This window comes from Dipteris shenzhenensis, chromosome 4, assembly GCF_047967505.1.
Source record: "Dipteris shenzhenensis isolate YYH24624 ecotype China chromosome 4, Dip_SZ_1.0, whole genome shotgun sequence".
Lineage (NCBI taxonomy): Eukaryota > Viridiplantae > Streptophyta > Polypodiopsida > Gleicheniales > Dipteridaceae > Dipteris > Dipteris shenzhenensis.
The window spans coordinates 52320555-52335695 of record NC_141599.1 but is presented as its reverse complement, the minus strand read 5'-3'; the positions used below and the strand labels follow the sequence as shown (position 1 = coordinate 52335695).

General features: G+C 40.6%; 1 protein-coding gene across 1 annotated transcript in view; it reads left to right on the top strand.

Moving 5' to 3' along the window:
* The first annotated feature begins 10588 nt into the window (after positions 1 to 10588).
* LOC147903018 (uncharacterized) overlaps positions 10589 to 15141 on the top strand; it is an 83169-nt gene continuing 78616 nt past the window's right edge. Inside the window, exons 1-8 of the mRNA XM_087373353.1 lie at positions 10589 to 10869; positions 10959 to 11046; positions 11216 to 11283; positions 11369 to 11434; positions 12681 to 12749; positions 12864 to 13010; positions 13201 to 13327; positions 13414 to 13481. Coding sequence (XP_087229479.1) covers positions 10834 to 10869; positions 10959 to 11046; positions 11216 to 11283; positions 11369 to 11434; positions 12681 to 12749; positions 12864 to 13010; positions 13201 to 13327; positions 13414 to 13481 — 669 coding nt within the window. The 5' untranslated portion in view covers positions 10589 to 10833. The remainder of the gene's footprint in view (positions 10870 to 10958; positions 11047 to 11215; positions 11284 to 11368; positions 11435 to 12680; positions 12750 to 12863; positions 13011 to 13200; positions 13328 to 13413; positions 13482 to 15141) is intronic.

Sequence of the window (15141 nt, the reverse complement as noted above, 5' to 3'; positions counted from 1 at the left end):
GACTTGAAGCTCCCACACCATGATTGATTTTATTTCAACAAAAAAGTAAAGGCATGTGTTTGCGAGACAATTTATTTGAAAAAAACAATCACACTCATGATGGCCAATGAAATAAACTAATGACACTAGAAGCAAACAAACACATCATCTTATACACAACATGTGACTTTAAGATTATCGCATGATGAAACATGAGTGATTGCTCGAACTAAATCAAATAGATCATTACATGGTTCTCATAGAGGGAAAAAGCAAGCAACAAATTGGCCCACAAAAGGGATCCATGTTCATCAATAAAACATTTTTCTACACCAATTGCAAATGTGATCTCTGGTTAATATTCACTCAGAGTCACACTCATCATCTATAAAGATGTTTCTCCTCAGCTGATGCTTTGGATGAGTCTTCTCACAACGTGGATCATTAACCATAGCCCTTGCACTCACCTCTGCTTAAACTGGCAACAAACTTTGCCAAGACAACATTAAAAAAACATCCACACTCAGATATAAAATTAGACTAACAAATGGTATATTTAAAAGAATAAATAGTCATGCATGTTCTATGTTTCACGCACTCATAATCACATTTTAGAAGAACACAAAATGGTCAAGTTCCAATATGAAATGAAGCCTCAAAGCAGCACCAAAAAACAATGTCCATGAATAAATGAAACACCTTCCAGTGTGATAGAAGGTGCTCACTAGTCATCAAAAGGGTTAAGACCAACATTGGTGTCCACATCATCCTGTGCTATGATGTCTTCCTACCCTGTCTGCTAGCGCTAAGTAAAGGAATAACATACGAGCACATCAGTCTATCATCCACATCGAGGGTAAGCATGTCCTGTGCTAAGGCATGCCTTTAGCAACGGGGCTATGCCATATCCCAGCTCAACACAAATACCCTCTGGAACACAAAGCATCTCCAAAAAGCACCAAAGGAAGGTATAGCTCCTCTCCATGCCTCCCCTCAAAGGGTGATGGTTCCTAGAGCATCGTTGGGGATGTAGTGGTACATCACATCATTTGTCGCCTGCATGTTGAGGGCCTCGAAGAATGGGTAAGTGTGATTAACAAAAGTATGAGGGTGCATCCCTCGGTGATGTAGTAGAAATATGTGCGATGTACAAGCCTACAAACATCAAAACCAAATTAGTTACTTACACACTCCAATGTAACAAGAAGGATGGAAATAGAGTTTGAAATAAGCATCACCCCAATGTGTGATCCAGCCGACTCATAGGATCCAAACGAGGTGTGATGCACAACTACAATGCATCGTGCAATATGGAGCTCTGAGACTCAACAGTAGCGCTCCACCCAACTAATACTCTCCCTTGAAAGCCAAGGTATTGAGACTATTTACAAACCATAAAATAAACACAAAATGCTTGCAAAAATAGACTAACAACCATATAAACTACCTCCACTAGCTGCCATGACAACCAACCAACCTTCATCTGACAGGGTGGATGTCGACAATGATAGCCCATAGTGCACATGGTCCTCCAGCAAAGTATCCCAAAGTGGACGCGAGGGGGCAGGACATGGTCCCCACCAAAGGGCAAATCCAAGAAAATCAAATCAGCAGCCCAAAAGTTACGGATCTACCCTTCCGAAAATAAGACCGTCCTCTCGGTTTATGTGAAGACATATGTGCATGTATGTCTGAAAGAATGAACTTCACAAACCAATGGCAAAATCGTGGCCAATGGCAATGTAATCTGACACCACCACTATGCATCAATGGTCCCCAACAAGGGGTGCACCATGACATGCATGGTTAGCCAAGCACACAAACCTAAGTTGCTTTTTCAAAACAACTCTGGCTTTGACTGCTACACAATCTGCATACAAATTTGAGAAGCATACTCATATTTTAAACACACACCCCTTAATTATCACAAGCATACACTTCAATAGAACACAAACTATAAGATGCAATCTAAAACCTCACTTTAACTTTTTTCAACTTAGTAAAATGTAACTTGATACTTTTCCACTTATATCATGTGAACATATATCCAATCATAAAAATGCAAACTGAAATGTTATTCACCTCTCCTAGAAGTGGAGTCTCCCAATACTCACTCACTACAAGTGGAATCCTCTATCTCCTCTTGCATTCTAGCTCGTGTGAGTAGTCAATGCTTTTGAGAAGAGCAACCACTAAATGGAACACAAATAAAGAAGTAAAATAGATGGTTCTATACATGCATCTGGGGTATTGTCATAGACGGAGAAGCAAGGCTCTCCTCTCAAGTCCTTCTCTCACTTAGGCTCTTCGCAGCTTCTTCAGCCTTGAAGACACATGCAACCCCTCCTCCCTCTCCATGACAAAAGAGTCCTCCATATCTATCCACCAAGGACATGTATCCAACTCCCATTTGGTGAGGTGATGCATGGGAGGTGGATACATGCACTTGTCCTCTTTATTCAATGCCAACAACCACTGGTGAGCAAGAAGTGGTATACTTGATAGATAGCCCTTTTCTCTCATCAATGAAAAGAACCTTGACCAAAAAAGACACAAATCATTGCTATGTCCATACATACGTTGGGCAAATCCATTCCAAATCAAGGAGGTTCAACTCAATACACAAGCTTCAAACTTTCCAACATTAAACTTTAACTTAAAATCATTCCAAATGAAAGAGGTTGTAGCCAAGTACCTAAACACAAGCTGCTGGGCAGCCATGTGTACGCAATCAAGTTTTTTCAGCAACAGAGCATCCTCACTCTTGTCATTTCTATCAACCCTGCACTCTAGATCAAACATGTGCTTCCTAGCATTGAGTTTTACCTCCTCATAAAACTCATGCAATGTACAGTCTGTAGGAAGAGCTGCAACACCTGGAATGTCATCAAAGTCCTGTAGAATACGAAGGCCCCTCTGGTATATCTTTTCAAGAGTGCCTTCGCGTTTCAACTAGCTAAACCAACCCAATTGATAATTACCTAGATGGTTTGATAAAAAATAGAATCACAAACTCATTTATACAAGTAGAGTACTCACACTCTGTATAAATTGTCTCTGCGAAGTAGACCATACGAAGACTTCATGGTTTTGCTAGCTTCTAATAAAGACAACCAAAATATGCTTGTCTAGATTGGAGCCTCATGAAGTGCAAGACATGCAAACAATTTAAAGAATCTTTTAAACATCCAATGAAAATGTGAATATTAAAGACCCAACGAAATATTAACTTTGTAACCATCTTAATCTTAAAGTCTGACATGTACCCGAATACAAAACATAATAATTATAAAGCTTGCACTAGTGCAACAAAAACATAATCATTGATTTTTAAAGTAATTGAGATGACGCACCTTCCCAATACGTTGACCATATCAAGTGGCAAGCTCTTCCAGCTCCTCCTCCACTCTCCCGAGCTCCTCCTCTAACATAGAATGTTTGGCTTTCTCCAGCTTCTTTCCAAGCACTTGAGATATTTGAACCTTTAAGTAGCACGAAGCACAACTCTTTGAATGTTAGCCTGCAAACAAAAGCAACTTAATTGCTAAATAATAAAAGAGAAGAACATACATTATAAACCAACTTGCCAAGGCATCTCGTCATAAGAGGATACTAGGGCTCACTCCCCTTTGTGTATTTGTGCCTAATGCTTGCAATGATCCTCCTATGCCTATCTAGCAAATCCTTCAAGTACTCTTCATGATTGGCTGAACAAATGTTTTTGCAATTCACCAGCTCATCTCTCAAAGAGGTAGCAACTGATGCATGTGTATTCATGCTGTGAATGTTCAAAGAAGAGGTAAACAATAAAAGCAATCAACCATCAAATACTCTTTCCATTGAAAGGAACAGTTTTGACTTCATTTAGTAAAGCAAAAAATGTTTCTAAGAAAACGGAAAGAAATTCTTACAACTTCATCCTCTTCAAGGTGGATAACAAAGCAATCTCATTGACACGTGCACGATCAATGACTGTGCAGAGGACAATGCCTCAAGCTGAGGCATTTCAGCCCCATGCAAGAGCTTAGGCAATGCCCTATGTCTGGAGCAAAACCATGCTCCAAAGAGGCTGCATCGACGCGCCCTCTATGGAGCATGGTTTTGCTCCAGACATGGGGCATTTCATCCCCTGGCTGAGCTCTGGGAAGGCTCCGTCGCGCCATATCATTAGCTATGGAAAGGATGAAGCAAAAAACGCGAACCAGGAAAGAAAAGAGAGCTCAAGAAAGAAACCAGAGAAGGGATGAAGCCTACCTCTGTGTCACTCTATAATAACTCTTGGGTGTGGAAGAACTCAATAGCATGGAAGAAGACATCTTCATAGCAATAGAGTGGAAGCAACAATAGAGAGGAAACTTGTGGAGGAGGTTGTGGAAAAGGGCAAATGAGAAAGGATGGAGAATAAGTAGTGGAGAGATTAGGGTTTCCAGGGTTAGGGCCCCTCAACCTATGCATGTACTATTTGGGGAGTCTCATTATGCTGTCAGCTTTGAAATTCTATTCATAATATAGCTATCAAAGAATCAACATTTGAGGGAAATCTTTTTGCGACGACGGATTTCCAAAATTTATTGTTTGATATGACATCCGATTTCGAAATTCTAAAGTTATTTTTTATAAAGTTCATATTAATAAAATTTATAGCTTTTAGACCTACTTTTCATTTTAAACTTATTGAACTTATTCATCTCATTTTACTATGATTAGCAACAAGTATCTTATTTAACTCATAAACTTATTTAATATGTTTTTTATTAACATATTTATTATCGTTTATTAAAATATTAAATCAACATTTTTATTATCATTTATTGAAGTTATTGTTGACTTATTAGCTTTTACCTTGGCTTTTAGCTTATTTATTAGCTTTTAAAATATTAGTTTTTTACTTGTTTGCTTTTACCTTTTTAGCTTTTGAATGATTAACTTATTAGCTTTTGAATTATTTACTAATTAGCTTTTAAATTATTAACTTAGTAGCTTTTAACTTATTGACTTATGAGCTTTTAAATTATTAACTTATTAGTTATTAACTTATTGACTCATTATTTTATTGGTTTCTTTATCTCATTGGTTAATAACTTATAAGATCTTTCGTTTTTTACTTATAACATGCACGTTGGATCTTGGTTTTCAAGGAGGACACGACCGAGATTTCTCTTGACACCTTGCATGAATCATTTGACTTGCAAGATTTTCCTATGACTCTAAAGCCACTGGGACTGGATGTTGAAGGTGCTCGAACTAGTTCTATTGCACAATGGAGAGAACGGCTACCATCTAGATCCTGAATTTAGCAAAAGCTACCAAGCTTTGAAAGATGAATTCGGCTCTAGAGTGCATATAGATGTAGACGAGGACGACAATAAGAACAGTAAGCCTTGCACTAGTGTTCTTGAGTTGATTCGTGGGCTTCCTTTGAGCACTAGTTTGCATACTGCTTTGCATAATGTTGCAAATATCATGCAAGTTGAAGAGTTGCCAAAGATCTTTGATGGATATGTTGCTTTTGAGCTATCTCTTGTGGAAAGAAGAGTTCCATGCATGGGATGGAATGAAAGCATGACTACCATCCATGGATTGACTATGTGATGTGCAATAGTGATTGTTTTGATGGGACGGTGCGTTTCAGTAGATGTGCAGGGCACCTTCGATGCATCAATCTCGAATGTTCGTGCTTTTCTAGAATGCATCTTCAAAGTGAGAGCTAATGGAAAGGGAGATGAAATGTATTTGTAATGTGGGATTGATTAGAGCAAAGGATGGAAATCTGACTTGTCGCCATTGTGCTCAAGCTCTAGAATGTCTGACAGTTATTTCCTACTGCATTCCAAAAGATCACGAGAACACCATTAGATGTGCAATACATCTAGGAAATCACCCTCATCCTTACAAAGAGGGCACCAGTAGGGTGGATGTTGATAGCATCGAGGAAATGTTGGTATCAAGAGCGAAAAATAATCCTTTTACAACACCGAAGCAGCTGGAGACAAGTGTGGGTAGGGACATGACTTTGGATATGCTTATGGGTGATTCAGCCAAAGAGAATACAGAGATTGGGGAGGACGAGTTCGTCAAGTTACTAGAGTATGCCACTCTGTTGTCCAGTAATAAGCGGATTGAGAAGTGCTTAAAACATGCTAAAAAGGCACACTGTTTAACATCTAAAGGACTTGAGGCCATCTTGGAACTCAAGAAGAAGTGCAGATATCCTTTCATACACAATGTTTTGTTTCCAAGTCAATTGGGTGCACAACACCAACCTCATGTGTTTAAAATGTCCACCAAGGGTCTAGGAAGCGGTGTTGACCTCGTCAACAGAATGAGACCAGGGGGGAACTTGGAGAAAATGTGGGTGCATTTTGATCATGTTCACAGAGTTCCAGGTTGGCCAACAATGTTAGCACATGTGTATGATCCTTTTGTGCACGAGCTCTTGACCATTGCAACATGTGAGTTCAGGGTTGAGGATAGATTTGCCCAAGCTGAATTTTGGAAAATGCTAAATGATGTTGTTGAAAACAAGGGGTTTGCGAAACCTGAGTTCAGAGGTTTTATGGAAAATGAGGCAAATGTGAATTGGCTTGCAGTACGAAATGTACTTTGGTGGAGTAAAGAAAAAGGATCCAAATAGGGAGAGAAGTTGTGTTTTCCACTGGGAACAGAGCATGGTGCATCACACATTTAAGTGCATAAGGCCATCCTCCCAGGAGGAGCACAAATCGCTTTGCAGGAAATGGAGGAATGCACCATCTACCAATGCTACTGACGTGTGCAAGAATGTGAGCTTAGAAAATTTTGGCATGCAGGTCATGCTGTTTAGGGTGAGATTCCTACATTAGAGACGTGGTTGGCTTGGTGGGACACTAGAGCATCTCACTTGGGCTCTTGGTTTATTTCACAAGATGATTCACGTATCTTTGTTCCTACCACAAACCTCTATGAGTCCAAGCATGGAAGCATGAGGGTGAGTGCGGGCGCAAAAAACGTCTCTCTGTTTGAGGCTAGTGGTGCAGATTTATCCATGGCCGTTCTTCAAAGTTGAAAATATAGTGCATATCTAAAGGGGGTCAGGTCTGGCTGTGGTCTTGATATGGTTGATATGGCTGAGCGCTTTTATAGAGGTGTTGGTTCCTGGAAACCGATTGGTTGATATCGCAAATGCTTCTATGCACGAGATGGGTGTGGCTGAAGATAGTATGTAGCAAACGAGTGATTATCAGTGTAGTGTCAAAAAAAAAAGGTGAGTGGCTGCAAATCCTGATGAATTACTGGATGAGGATGGTCATAGGCCAAAATATGTCACGGTTACAACAAGTAGGCAACGCAATCAATCTAGCCACAATGAAGGGCCCAATGAGGTCGTGGTGGAGGAGAGAAAGGTGCCAAAAACATGTGGGCAATTCCAAGAACTGAACCTAACAAAAAGATGATTTGCTTTGGTAGGTTGCATGGACAAGGTGGTCGGTGTGGATGGTACATTTATGAAGGGGAGGGTAAGAGTGCTTGCACCATGCTTTTTTGGGTGACGCAGATATACTGGAGGTACAACGGAGGGATTTATTTGGTTTTGCAATATTTCTAATACTCACTCCTGGAATGTTGATGAAAAGACAATCGTGGGAGTGCTAGGTCTTGCACCTGGAGTTTGGCTCGTTGATGAGGGGACATGCTTGCAACAAGAAGAGGTGTGGATGCGCAGCATCAGCTTCCCCTTGCACAAAGCAAGAAGGTCACATGGAAGTGAAGATCACAATGGTTGTCTTTTGTCATAGTAGGAATTATCGGAGACTAAAATTTAATCAGCTGGTGTATGGGTGTATGGCTACATAGTTTACACCGTCCATGCCTCCTCCACTGTGGTGACATGTTGAATTAATGCCATGACGGAATCACTAACACTATAGACAATAGAACACAGCGCATCTGCATTTCTTCTTATCCATGTGAGAATCTCATTCGCAGTTGGTACTATCTGTTGTCCTGCATTGGCTGGATCCGGTCTCGCAACCGGCCTCACGTCCACCCTAGTAGCAGTGTCCCAAAGCTTGTATGCACTTAGGATGGTCTTTATCTTGAACTTCCAGAGTGGATAGTTAGAGCCGTCCAACTTTCGCTTTCGCTGAACTGTGGGATTCGCAGTCTTGTGGGCTGGGCTATCTCTCACAATCTACTCGCAAGCAGAAAACACACTACCAAATCTTCTTGCTAGAGTCCAAGCTCTAATACCATGTAAGAAAATAATACGACGTCTGTGCTCAACAGATAACAGGATCTCGTACGCAAGAGAGAAAACAAGATAGTATGGAGAATCAAAAATTTGATTACTGTAGAATTGATACAATAGATGGCGCTGCCTCTCAACCGTGCGCTCCTGTGAAAGAAGCTTCGATGATGTGCTGGAAATAGTAGAAAACAGAGGCTGGATGCTAAGGAATTAGGGTTGCTGTAGCCAGTGATGAAATGGGCTTCACGGGCTTGCTCTTATATAGCCACCAGTCGTAGTCGATTGGGCTCAATTGGGTGACCAACCTAGTCCACCCAAAACGGTCGACTGGGGGTCGGTCCCAAAATAGGCCACCGACCATACGATAGAACCGATGTGCAAAACAGAGCAACCGACCTACCGTTGCCGTTTGGACCAGAGCCATCCGGGATCATCTAAGGCTCCAAACGGGCCCTGTAACCCGAGAGTGGGCTGCCTCGGGAAATGCTCCATCTACCCTCAGTGCGGTTAGTCAAGGGATGCCTTCTCGCACTTGCATGTAGCCTAGTTGGTGGTGTGCCAACTCTATCTGAAGCCGTCCAGCCATCAGGCCACACATGGCCCCCATCTGGTGTCCAAACCAGGACCTACCGGATAACTGAGCTACTCAAATGCCTTCTTCTCATATGGGGGCTTACAAGTATAGTTAGCTGGTTCTCGCATAGTTACACGAGAGTGGAGCATTGATATCTAACAAACACAACTATCGAGTCATCTTCAATGGGAATAAAAACACGATCGGAGACAAATCTAGAGGGTATCAACTAGTAGGAAATCAGTCAAGGAAGGATGCTTGTTTAGAATGCTAGCTTTAATACCAGCTTTGCATGCCATTTCAACTTAGTAGAGCAACCATTGCCACTTTTTGTAGTATGGGATAAGAGATATGGACATGTCAATTTCAAAAGCTTGATGCAACTAAAAAATCAAAATATGGCAATTGGAATTCCTAAGCTATAGTTTCTTTGAAAAGTTTACGAAGCATGTTGCTTTGGTAAACAAAAGAGTGCCAATTTTGGCAAAAGCACTTTGGAGCAAGAGGCATTTTTTATTTTATACATATAGATGTATGGGATTATGCACAAACCCCCAGCATCAATGGTTCATTGTACTACTTGAATACATGTCTTTAGCATTCATGAACTTTTGTAGAAGTAATGGCATTCAAAGACAATTCACATGTGCACATACTCCTTAGCAGAATCCAATAGCTAAAAGGAAAAATGAAACTTTAGTAGACAGTGCTAGAGCAATGCTAAGTGAGAAGAATATTTTGAATCAATATTGGGCAGAAGCATTTGCCACTGTAAACTATTTGCTTAATTGTGGCTTCTGACCAAACTGATTCAAGGTATGACCTTATGAAGCATTCATTAGATATAATCATTCATTGGATATAAGTATTCAAGGTATGACACCTTATGAAGCATTCACTGGATATAAGCCACCCATTGGGCATCTCCACATAATTTGTTGCATAGCATATGCCCACATACATGACAATCATTGGAGAAAGTTGGATGTGAAGTCACGTAAATGCATCTTGGTTGGCGACAATGAAGAAAGCAAAGCATACAAGTTGTATGGTCCCATCAATCGAAAGGTGATAATCTCCAAAGATGTGATCTTTGATGAAGAATCAGATGGAAAACATCAAATACACAGGAGATGTTCACACCAATTACTCAGTCACGTATAGAAAAGGTTGATGAAGAAGAGCAATAATTGCTAAAGAACCCTCAAGAAGAAGAATAGCACCTCAGATGGTCTACCAGAGAAAGCAAACCACTAGCGAGATTGACATATGCTAAGAAAGGCAAAGCAATTCAAATTGAAACCACCAATTATGCCCTTTGTAATGAATCTAAGAAGGGCTTAAGTAGAGAGCTCAAAGGTCCAACCATGGTGCAACAGTAAAGAGGAGGTTCAATTATATGTGAAAATACATCATAGCAATAACAAAGCAACAATAGGCTGAAGACTGAAATAATTTCAACAATCGATCACAAAAAACTTGCAAAACTTGATAGAACAATAATTCAAGATCATATTAAAATTGGAGGAGGGTAAAGTTCAACGATACATTAGAGTAAGAAAAATAACCTTGCAAAGCTTCAACAATCAACCATGGGGACAAAATAAACACTAAGTTTGCAGAGCTTCAACCATGGTGGCATTAATTAGCACAAAAACCTACAATGGCTAGCTTGCATCGCGGCTTACTCCCAAACAACACTGAGGCAGTCATACTATATAGATCATGTTATTAACAAAAATGAGCTTGCAGAGCTTCATTCATGGCAACAAGCATCCACACAGGGAAGCCCGGCAAAGAAGAGCCTTACTATTTGCTTGGTTGGCTTCTACGAGATTATCAAAGCCATAATTTAGCAAGACATCCTCACACTTCCATGGATGCATTGATAGAGTGTCATACATAGACACATACACACACATGTAGGCAATCAAACAATCATTTTATCGATTGAATGCAGCACTGGTGCGCGGTTCCTGCACTATGTTGTAAACTTGAAGAGATCGTCCAAACTCCTCGTTGCTGAATGTGAACACCCTCACGATTTCCCGCTATGGACGCTCACCGAGTATCCTTGGGTCGGCGCAAGGTAACATTCAAATTTTATTGTATGATCGTTGCTCTGCAAGCTTTTTTCCAACGATAGAAATCATTTGTATTTTTGTCATTGCATCATAGCTGGAGGAGATCAGGCAGAAAAAAGTTGCTGAAAAGGGCTTTAATCCCGCCGGTGTTACTGCACCGACGAACTCCAATCTAAGATCGGGTCAGTGGTCTCTTTTAAGGCGGGCCGCTGAATGAGGAGTTTGAGATTTGTAAAGTGGCGGAATAGTAGTTCTCACCAAAAGATGCAGCCATCTTCCTTTTTTAAATTGTTCACAAGAGCAAATTTACGTCTGCGCTAGCGGTTTCCTGAAGCTTCTTTTGTATCACAGAGATGGCATATCAGCTTCAAGCTGTTGAGACAGAGCGAAATGCGTTGCAAGAGCAGCTGAAAAGAATGGTATCTTCTGTTCCAGAATTATCTTTGAAGGTTCTCATCGATTTCAGGACTGAAGGCTGATTTTATTTTTGGACTCACGTTATAGGAGGAAGACAAGAATACGTCAATGGAAACCTTGAGGATGGAGAAAGAGGCTGCTGTTAGAGCAAAGGTCAACGTCCTATCATTTTTAACGTTCTACAGAACGTGCAGAGCAATACTGTATTTGCGCTCACACTGAGAGTTGATTTTGTAATACATAAATAGCATAATACTGTCACACGTTCCTGCATCTGCTAAGGTAATGCCTTGTCTATGTTAACCCATGCCTTTTATCTATTTGAGCAGGCGTAGATGATTGGTCGTCTCATCTATGTTATATGCCTGTATTATGTACCTTATCGTATCTTCCCATTTTGAACTCTCCTACTTGCCTTGCAAAATTTTCAAGAATATCTTAGGATTTCACTCAATGTCGGTAACTCATTAGAAGCGTACTCGACCATGAGAAGATGGAGACTCCTGAATGGCATGCACCATTGGCTGCATTTGTTAAGAGTTTTCTAATGTATATACTCTTTTATGATGTGCCGTTTCACCTCAATGTGACACTGTACACATGGCATTTTTTCCACATCATCAATTAATCTCGCTCTTGAAGGATTCCAATGTTATTCTAGAGATTAATAGGGCACCTAATCAATCCAAAACTCGTGCATGCACTTTCGACACTCGCCATGCTTTCCACAGTCTTTCTCCAGACCTATATATAGCTCTCTGGAAGCTTTTGAGGCTTCTCCGATTGCTGCCCTTCTATCTTTTTGGGCCCTCAGTGCATTCTTGCAGGTTGCTTTTATTCACTGTTGGTACGCATATGATTTGTTTTAATATTAAAGGTTTCAAGCATTCCATTAATATGTCAATCCTCTTACTGAGCTTCCAGAAATAATACTTGTTAGGTCAGCATTAAAACCTCTGCTCAAACTGAAGTTACCTTACGTTACGGGAGCTTAATAGGGAATGGCTATACTGGCCATGCTCATGTCTAAAGTACTTATTTTGTTCAAGAATACCACAAGCAGTTCACCTGACTAATAGATAACCTGACGCCTGGCTTCTATAATTGATGTCCTTAGTGACTTCATCTTTCCATTTTATATGAGAGGCTTGTGATTGTTTTGGCAGTCATTCAAAAGCCAATAATGTAATGCGTTGGGATGCCCATTGATGACACGAGTAAGCATGAACGTTAGAAATATAAAATTGCTTGACGAATCTTGGTCCTTTCAATTTTTGAAAAAGTGAGTTGCTGTTGCTCATATTTTGTTTCTGCGAAAAGGTTTTGCGGGCAAGTCTATGCTGCATTGTATACTTTCTAGCTGCATGCCATTAATTGCTGAAGTATTTTTGGTACACAGGAGGATCTGGTTGCTCAATTGCGAATTTTGAAAAAAAAGCTTCAAGAAGCAGAGGAGGAGCAGTATAAGGTTTAGTATTGCCATTTTCAGCGCATGATTGTTTTGTTGATGTGTCTGATTTGCACGTCATGGTTAAATTCGTAAGGCATGGTGTTTTGGGATGTATTATCAAGAAATGAACAGGCAGAAGAAGATGCTGCAGCTTTAAGGGCAGAAATTGAGGTGCTACATCACAGGGAGGAGCGGAGTGGCAATATTCCACCTTCCTCAAGCTCTGAGCATTTTCGTTCAATGGAGCAAGAGATGGCTACGCTTAAGGTTGAGCTGCAGGTAGAATGATTTTTATTGGCCAAGACATCTGCTTGAACTTTCTGACAACTACCTCTTAAAGTAAAAGCTTGAATTGTGCACTCGTTTCAGGTCATGAACACCACGATAAAAGTAATTTCATTCGTTTAACACTTATGTCCAATTCAAGATAGTTTATATATGTTTTTGAGTCAAACATGATTTTAATCAGGATGCCGTTCGTCAAGTGCAAAAAGAACATCATAAATTGGCTGCTGAACAGCAGTGTGTGGCAGAGCTAACAGCAGAGAGAGAACAGCTGAAGAATGCGCTAGAGGAAGCTAAACAGAAAATAAAAGGTCAGATCAGACGAAGAAACTTTATATTCGATGTTGTAAGACCATGTTTTTTAATTTGGATTTGTGTTCTTGTATTTCTATGGCAGAGCACCACATGTCTCCTACTTTGAGCCAAAATACTGCTGGAGAGTTGCTGGCAACTGATATATCTAGGGTGTGAATCCTGAACCAATTATCGAATGAGCTAGTCATGTTCCTACATTTCTATTTGTTCCACATGTTTTCAATTTCTAGTTCCTTTTTTCTTTTTATCTCGGTCCCTCAAAGATACGTAGTCCTGAACAATTGCAATGTAAGTTATTCTATAGTGCTGCTTGGGAATCTTGTGAATTTTCCCACCTGTTGGAGGACAATTATTTGCACTTCTCCTGTGAAAACCAAAGATACAAAGCCCCTCAGTTGATACGCAAGAACAGGGGCAGCTCCTTGCTTACAAGACCAAGATGGACTAAGTTAGTCGGAACAAGCTGGTTGCGACAGATTTGTTGGAACAAGTAAGAGCAATCGAATAATCAAAAGTGAGGTTAAAGTATACCTGCAGGCGCATCTAAAACCTAGAGCTCCAAATCTTTGCAAAACTCACGAATCAGTAAGGAAACAGGCAATATAGACACCAAGAGTCTCATCGTTGATTGGTGTTCAGATCAAATCACAATCATGTACTTGTAACAGGTTGAGCCAGAAGAATTTCAGCAAAAAAAGCTCTTGGAGAACAATTGTCTGCAATTGACATACAAAAGGGTAGATCATGCCATTGAGCATGCACAAGAACACATGGAATCAAAGACAAGTGAAAGGTAAGGCCGAATTTGTGATTTCAGCCTGTTTAGACAAGCGAAACAAGGGCCGGGGTAGTTATGGTACGTGTACCGTTCGGATTTTTTTCGTATGATAGTGAAACCTCTCAGTGCTCTTGTAAAGGGGAAGGGAAAGATTGCGTTGCAGATTGCGGAAATTGGAATATTGCTTTACTCATAGATTTGCAAGACAAAAATTGAAATGTACAATATTACTTGAGAAAAGATGAACACATGGTTAAGGGGCCAAGAACACATCCCCGCCCCCCCCCCCCCCCCCCCTCCCCCCCCAATCCAGGCTCTTTATTACAGTGAGATACAAGACCGAGGTGTTGAAGTAAATCTTACCAACACCTTCCAAACTTGAGACCAAACTGAAAGGACTTCAACTATAGCTGGAACTATGTACAAGGCTTGAAAAATGAAGCTCAAGGGTGAGTAGTGAGCCTATATACACAACAGTGTTTCAAGAGATAGCCTAGCTGTTGTTAAAAAAAAAAGCTATGTGGTTGCGGGTGACGCTATCAATTTGAGCTAAGTTCTCCGTGAGAAATGAAGATAACGGGGCTGTTGCTGGAGGTGTCTTCAGTATGGGCTTGTATGTGGTTGGTGATGAGATATTGCTTAGTAAAAGCTTGAGGCATAGCTGTGTATCGTTTTTTGCTGGCTGAAGGACTGTTGGTGACATGAAGCTATGAGCTTGGAGTATTCTATGAGCAAGAGAAGGATATAAATAGTAGAAGTGGTTGTGAAAGAGCAGGGATCGTTGATGTGATCTATTAGCCAGTTCTTTTCACTCTTTGGTTCGTAAATTGCAGCTTTGGGGAGAGTTATGGAATGCTGGAGCTTGGTGATTGAGAAGGAGATACTTGGTGCAGTTATGATCACGTGAAGAGTTATGAGCTGTTGCTCTTAATGGAGGCTTAAGCATCTTGGCTGTGGGTTTCTTGATTGTGGGTTGGAAGCATTTTGAAGCTGACAGACAGCTCTCTGAGTTGTTGAGGAAAGTTCAGTTTT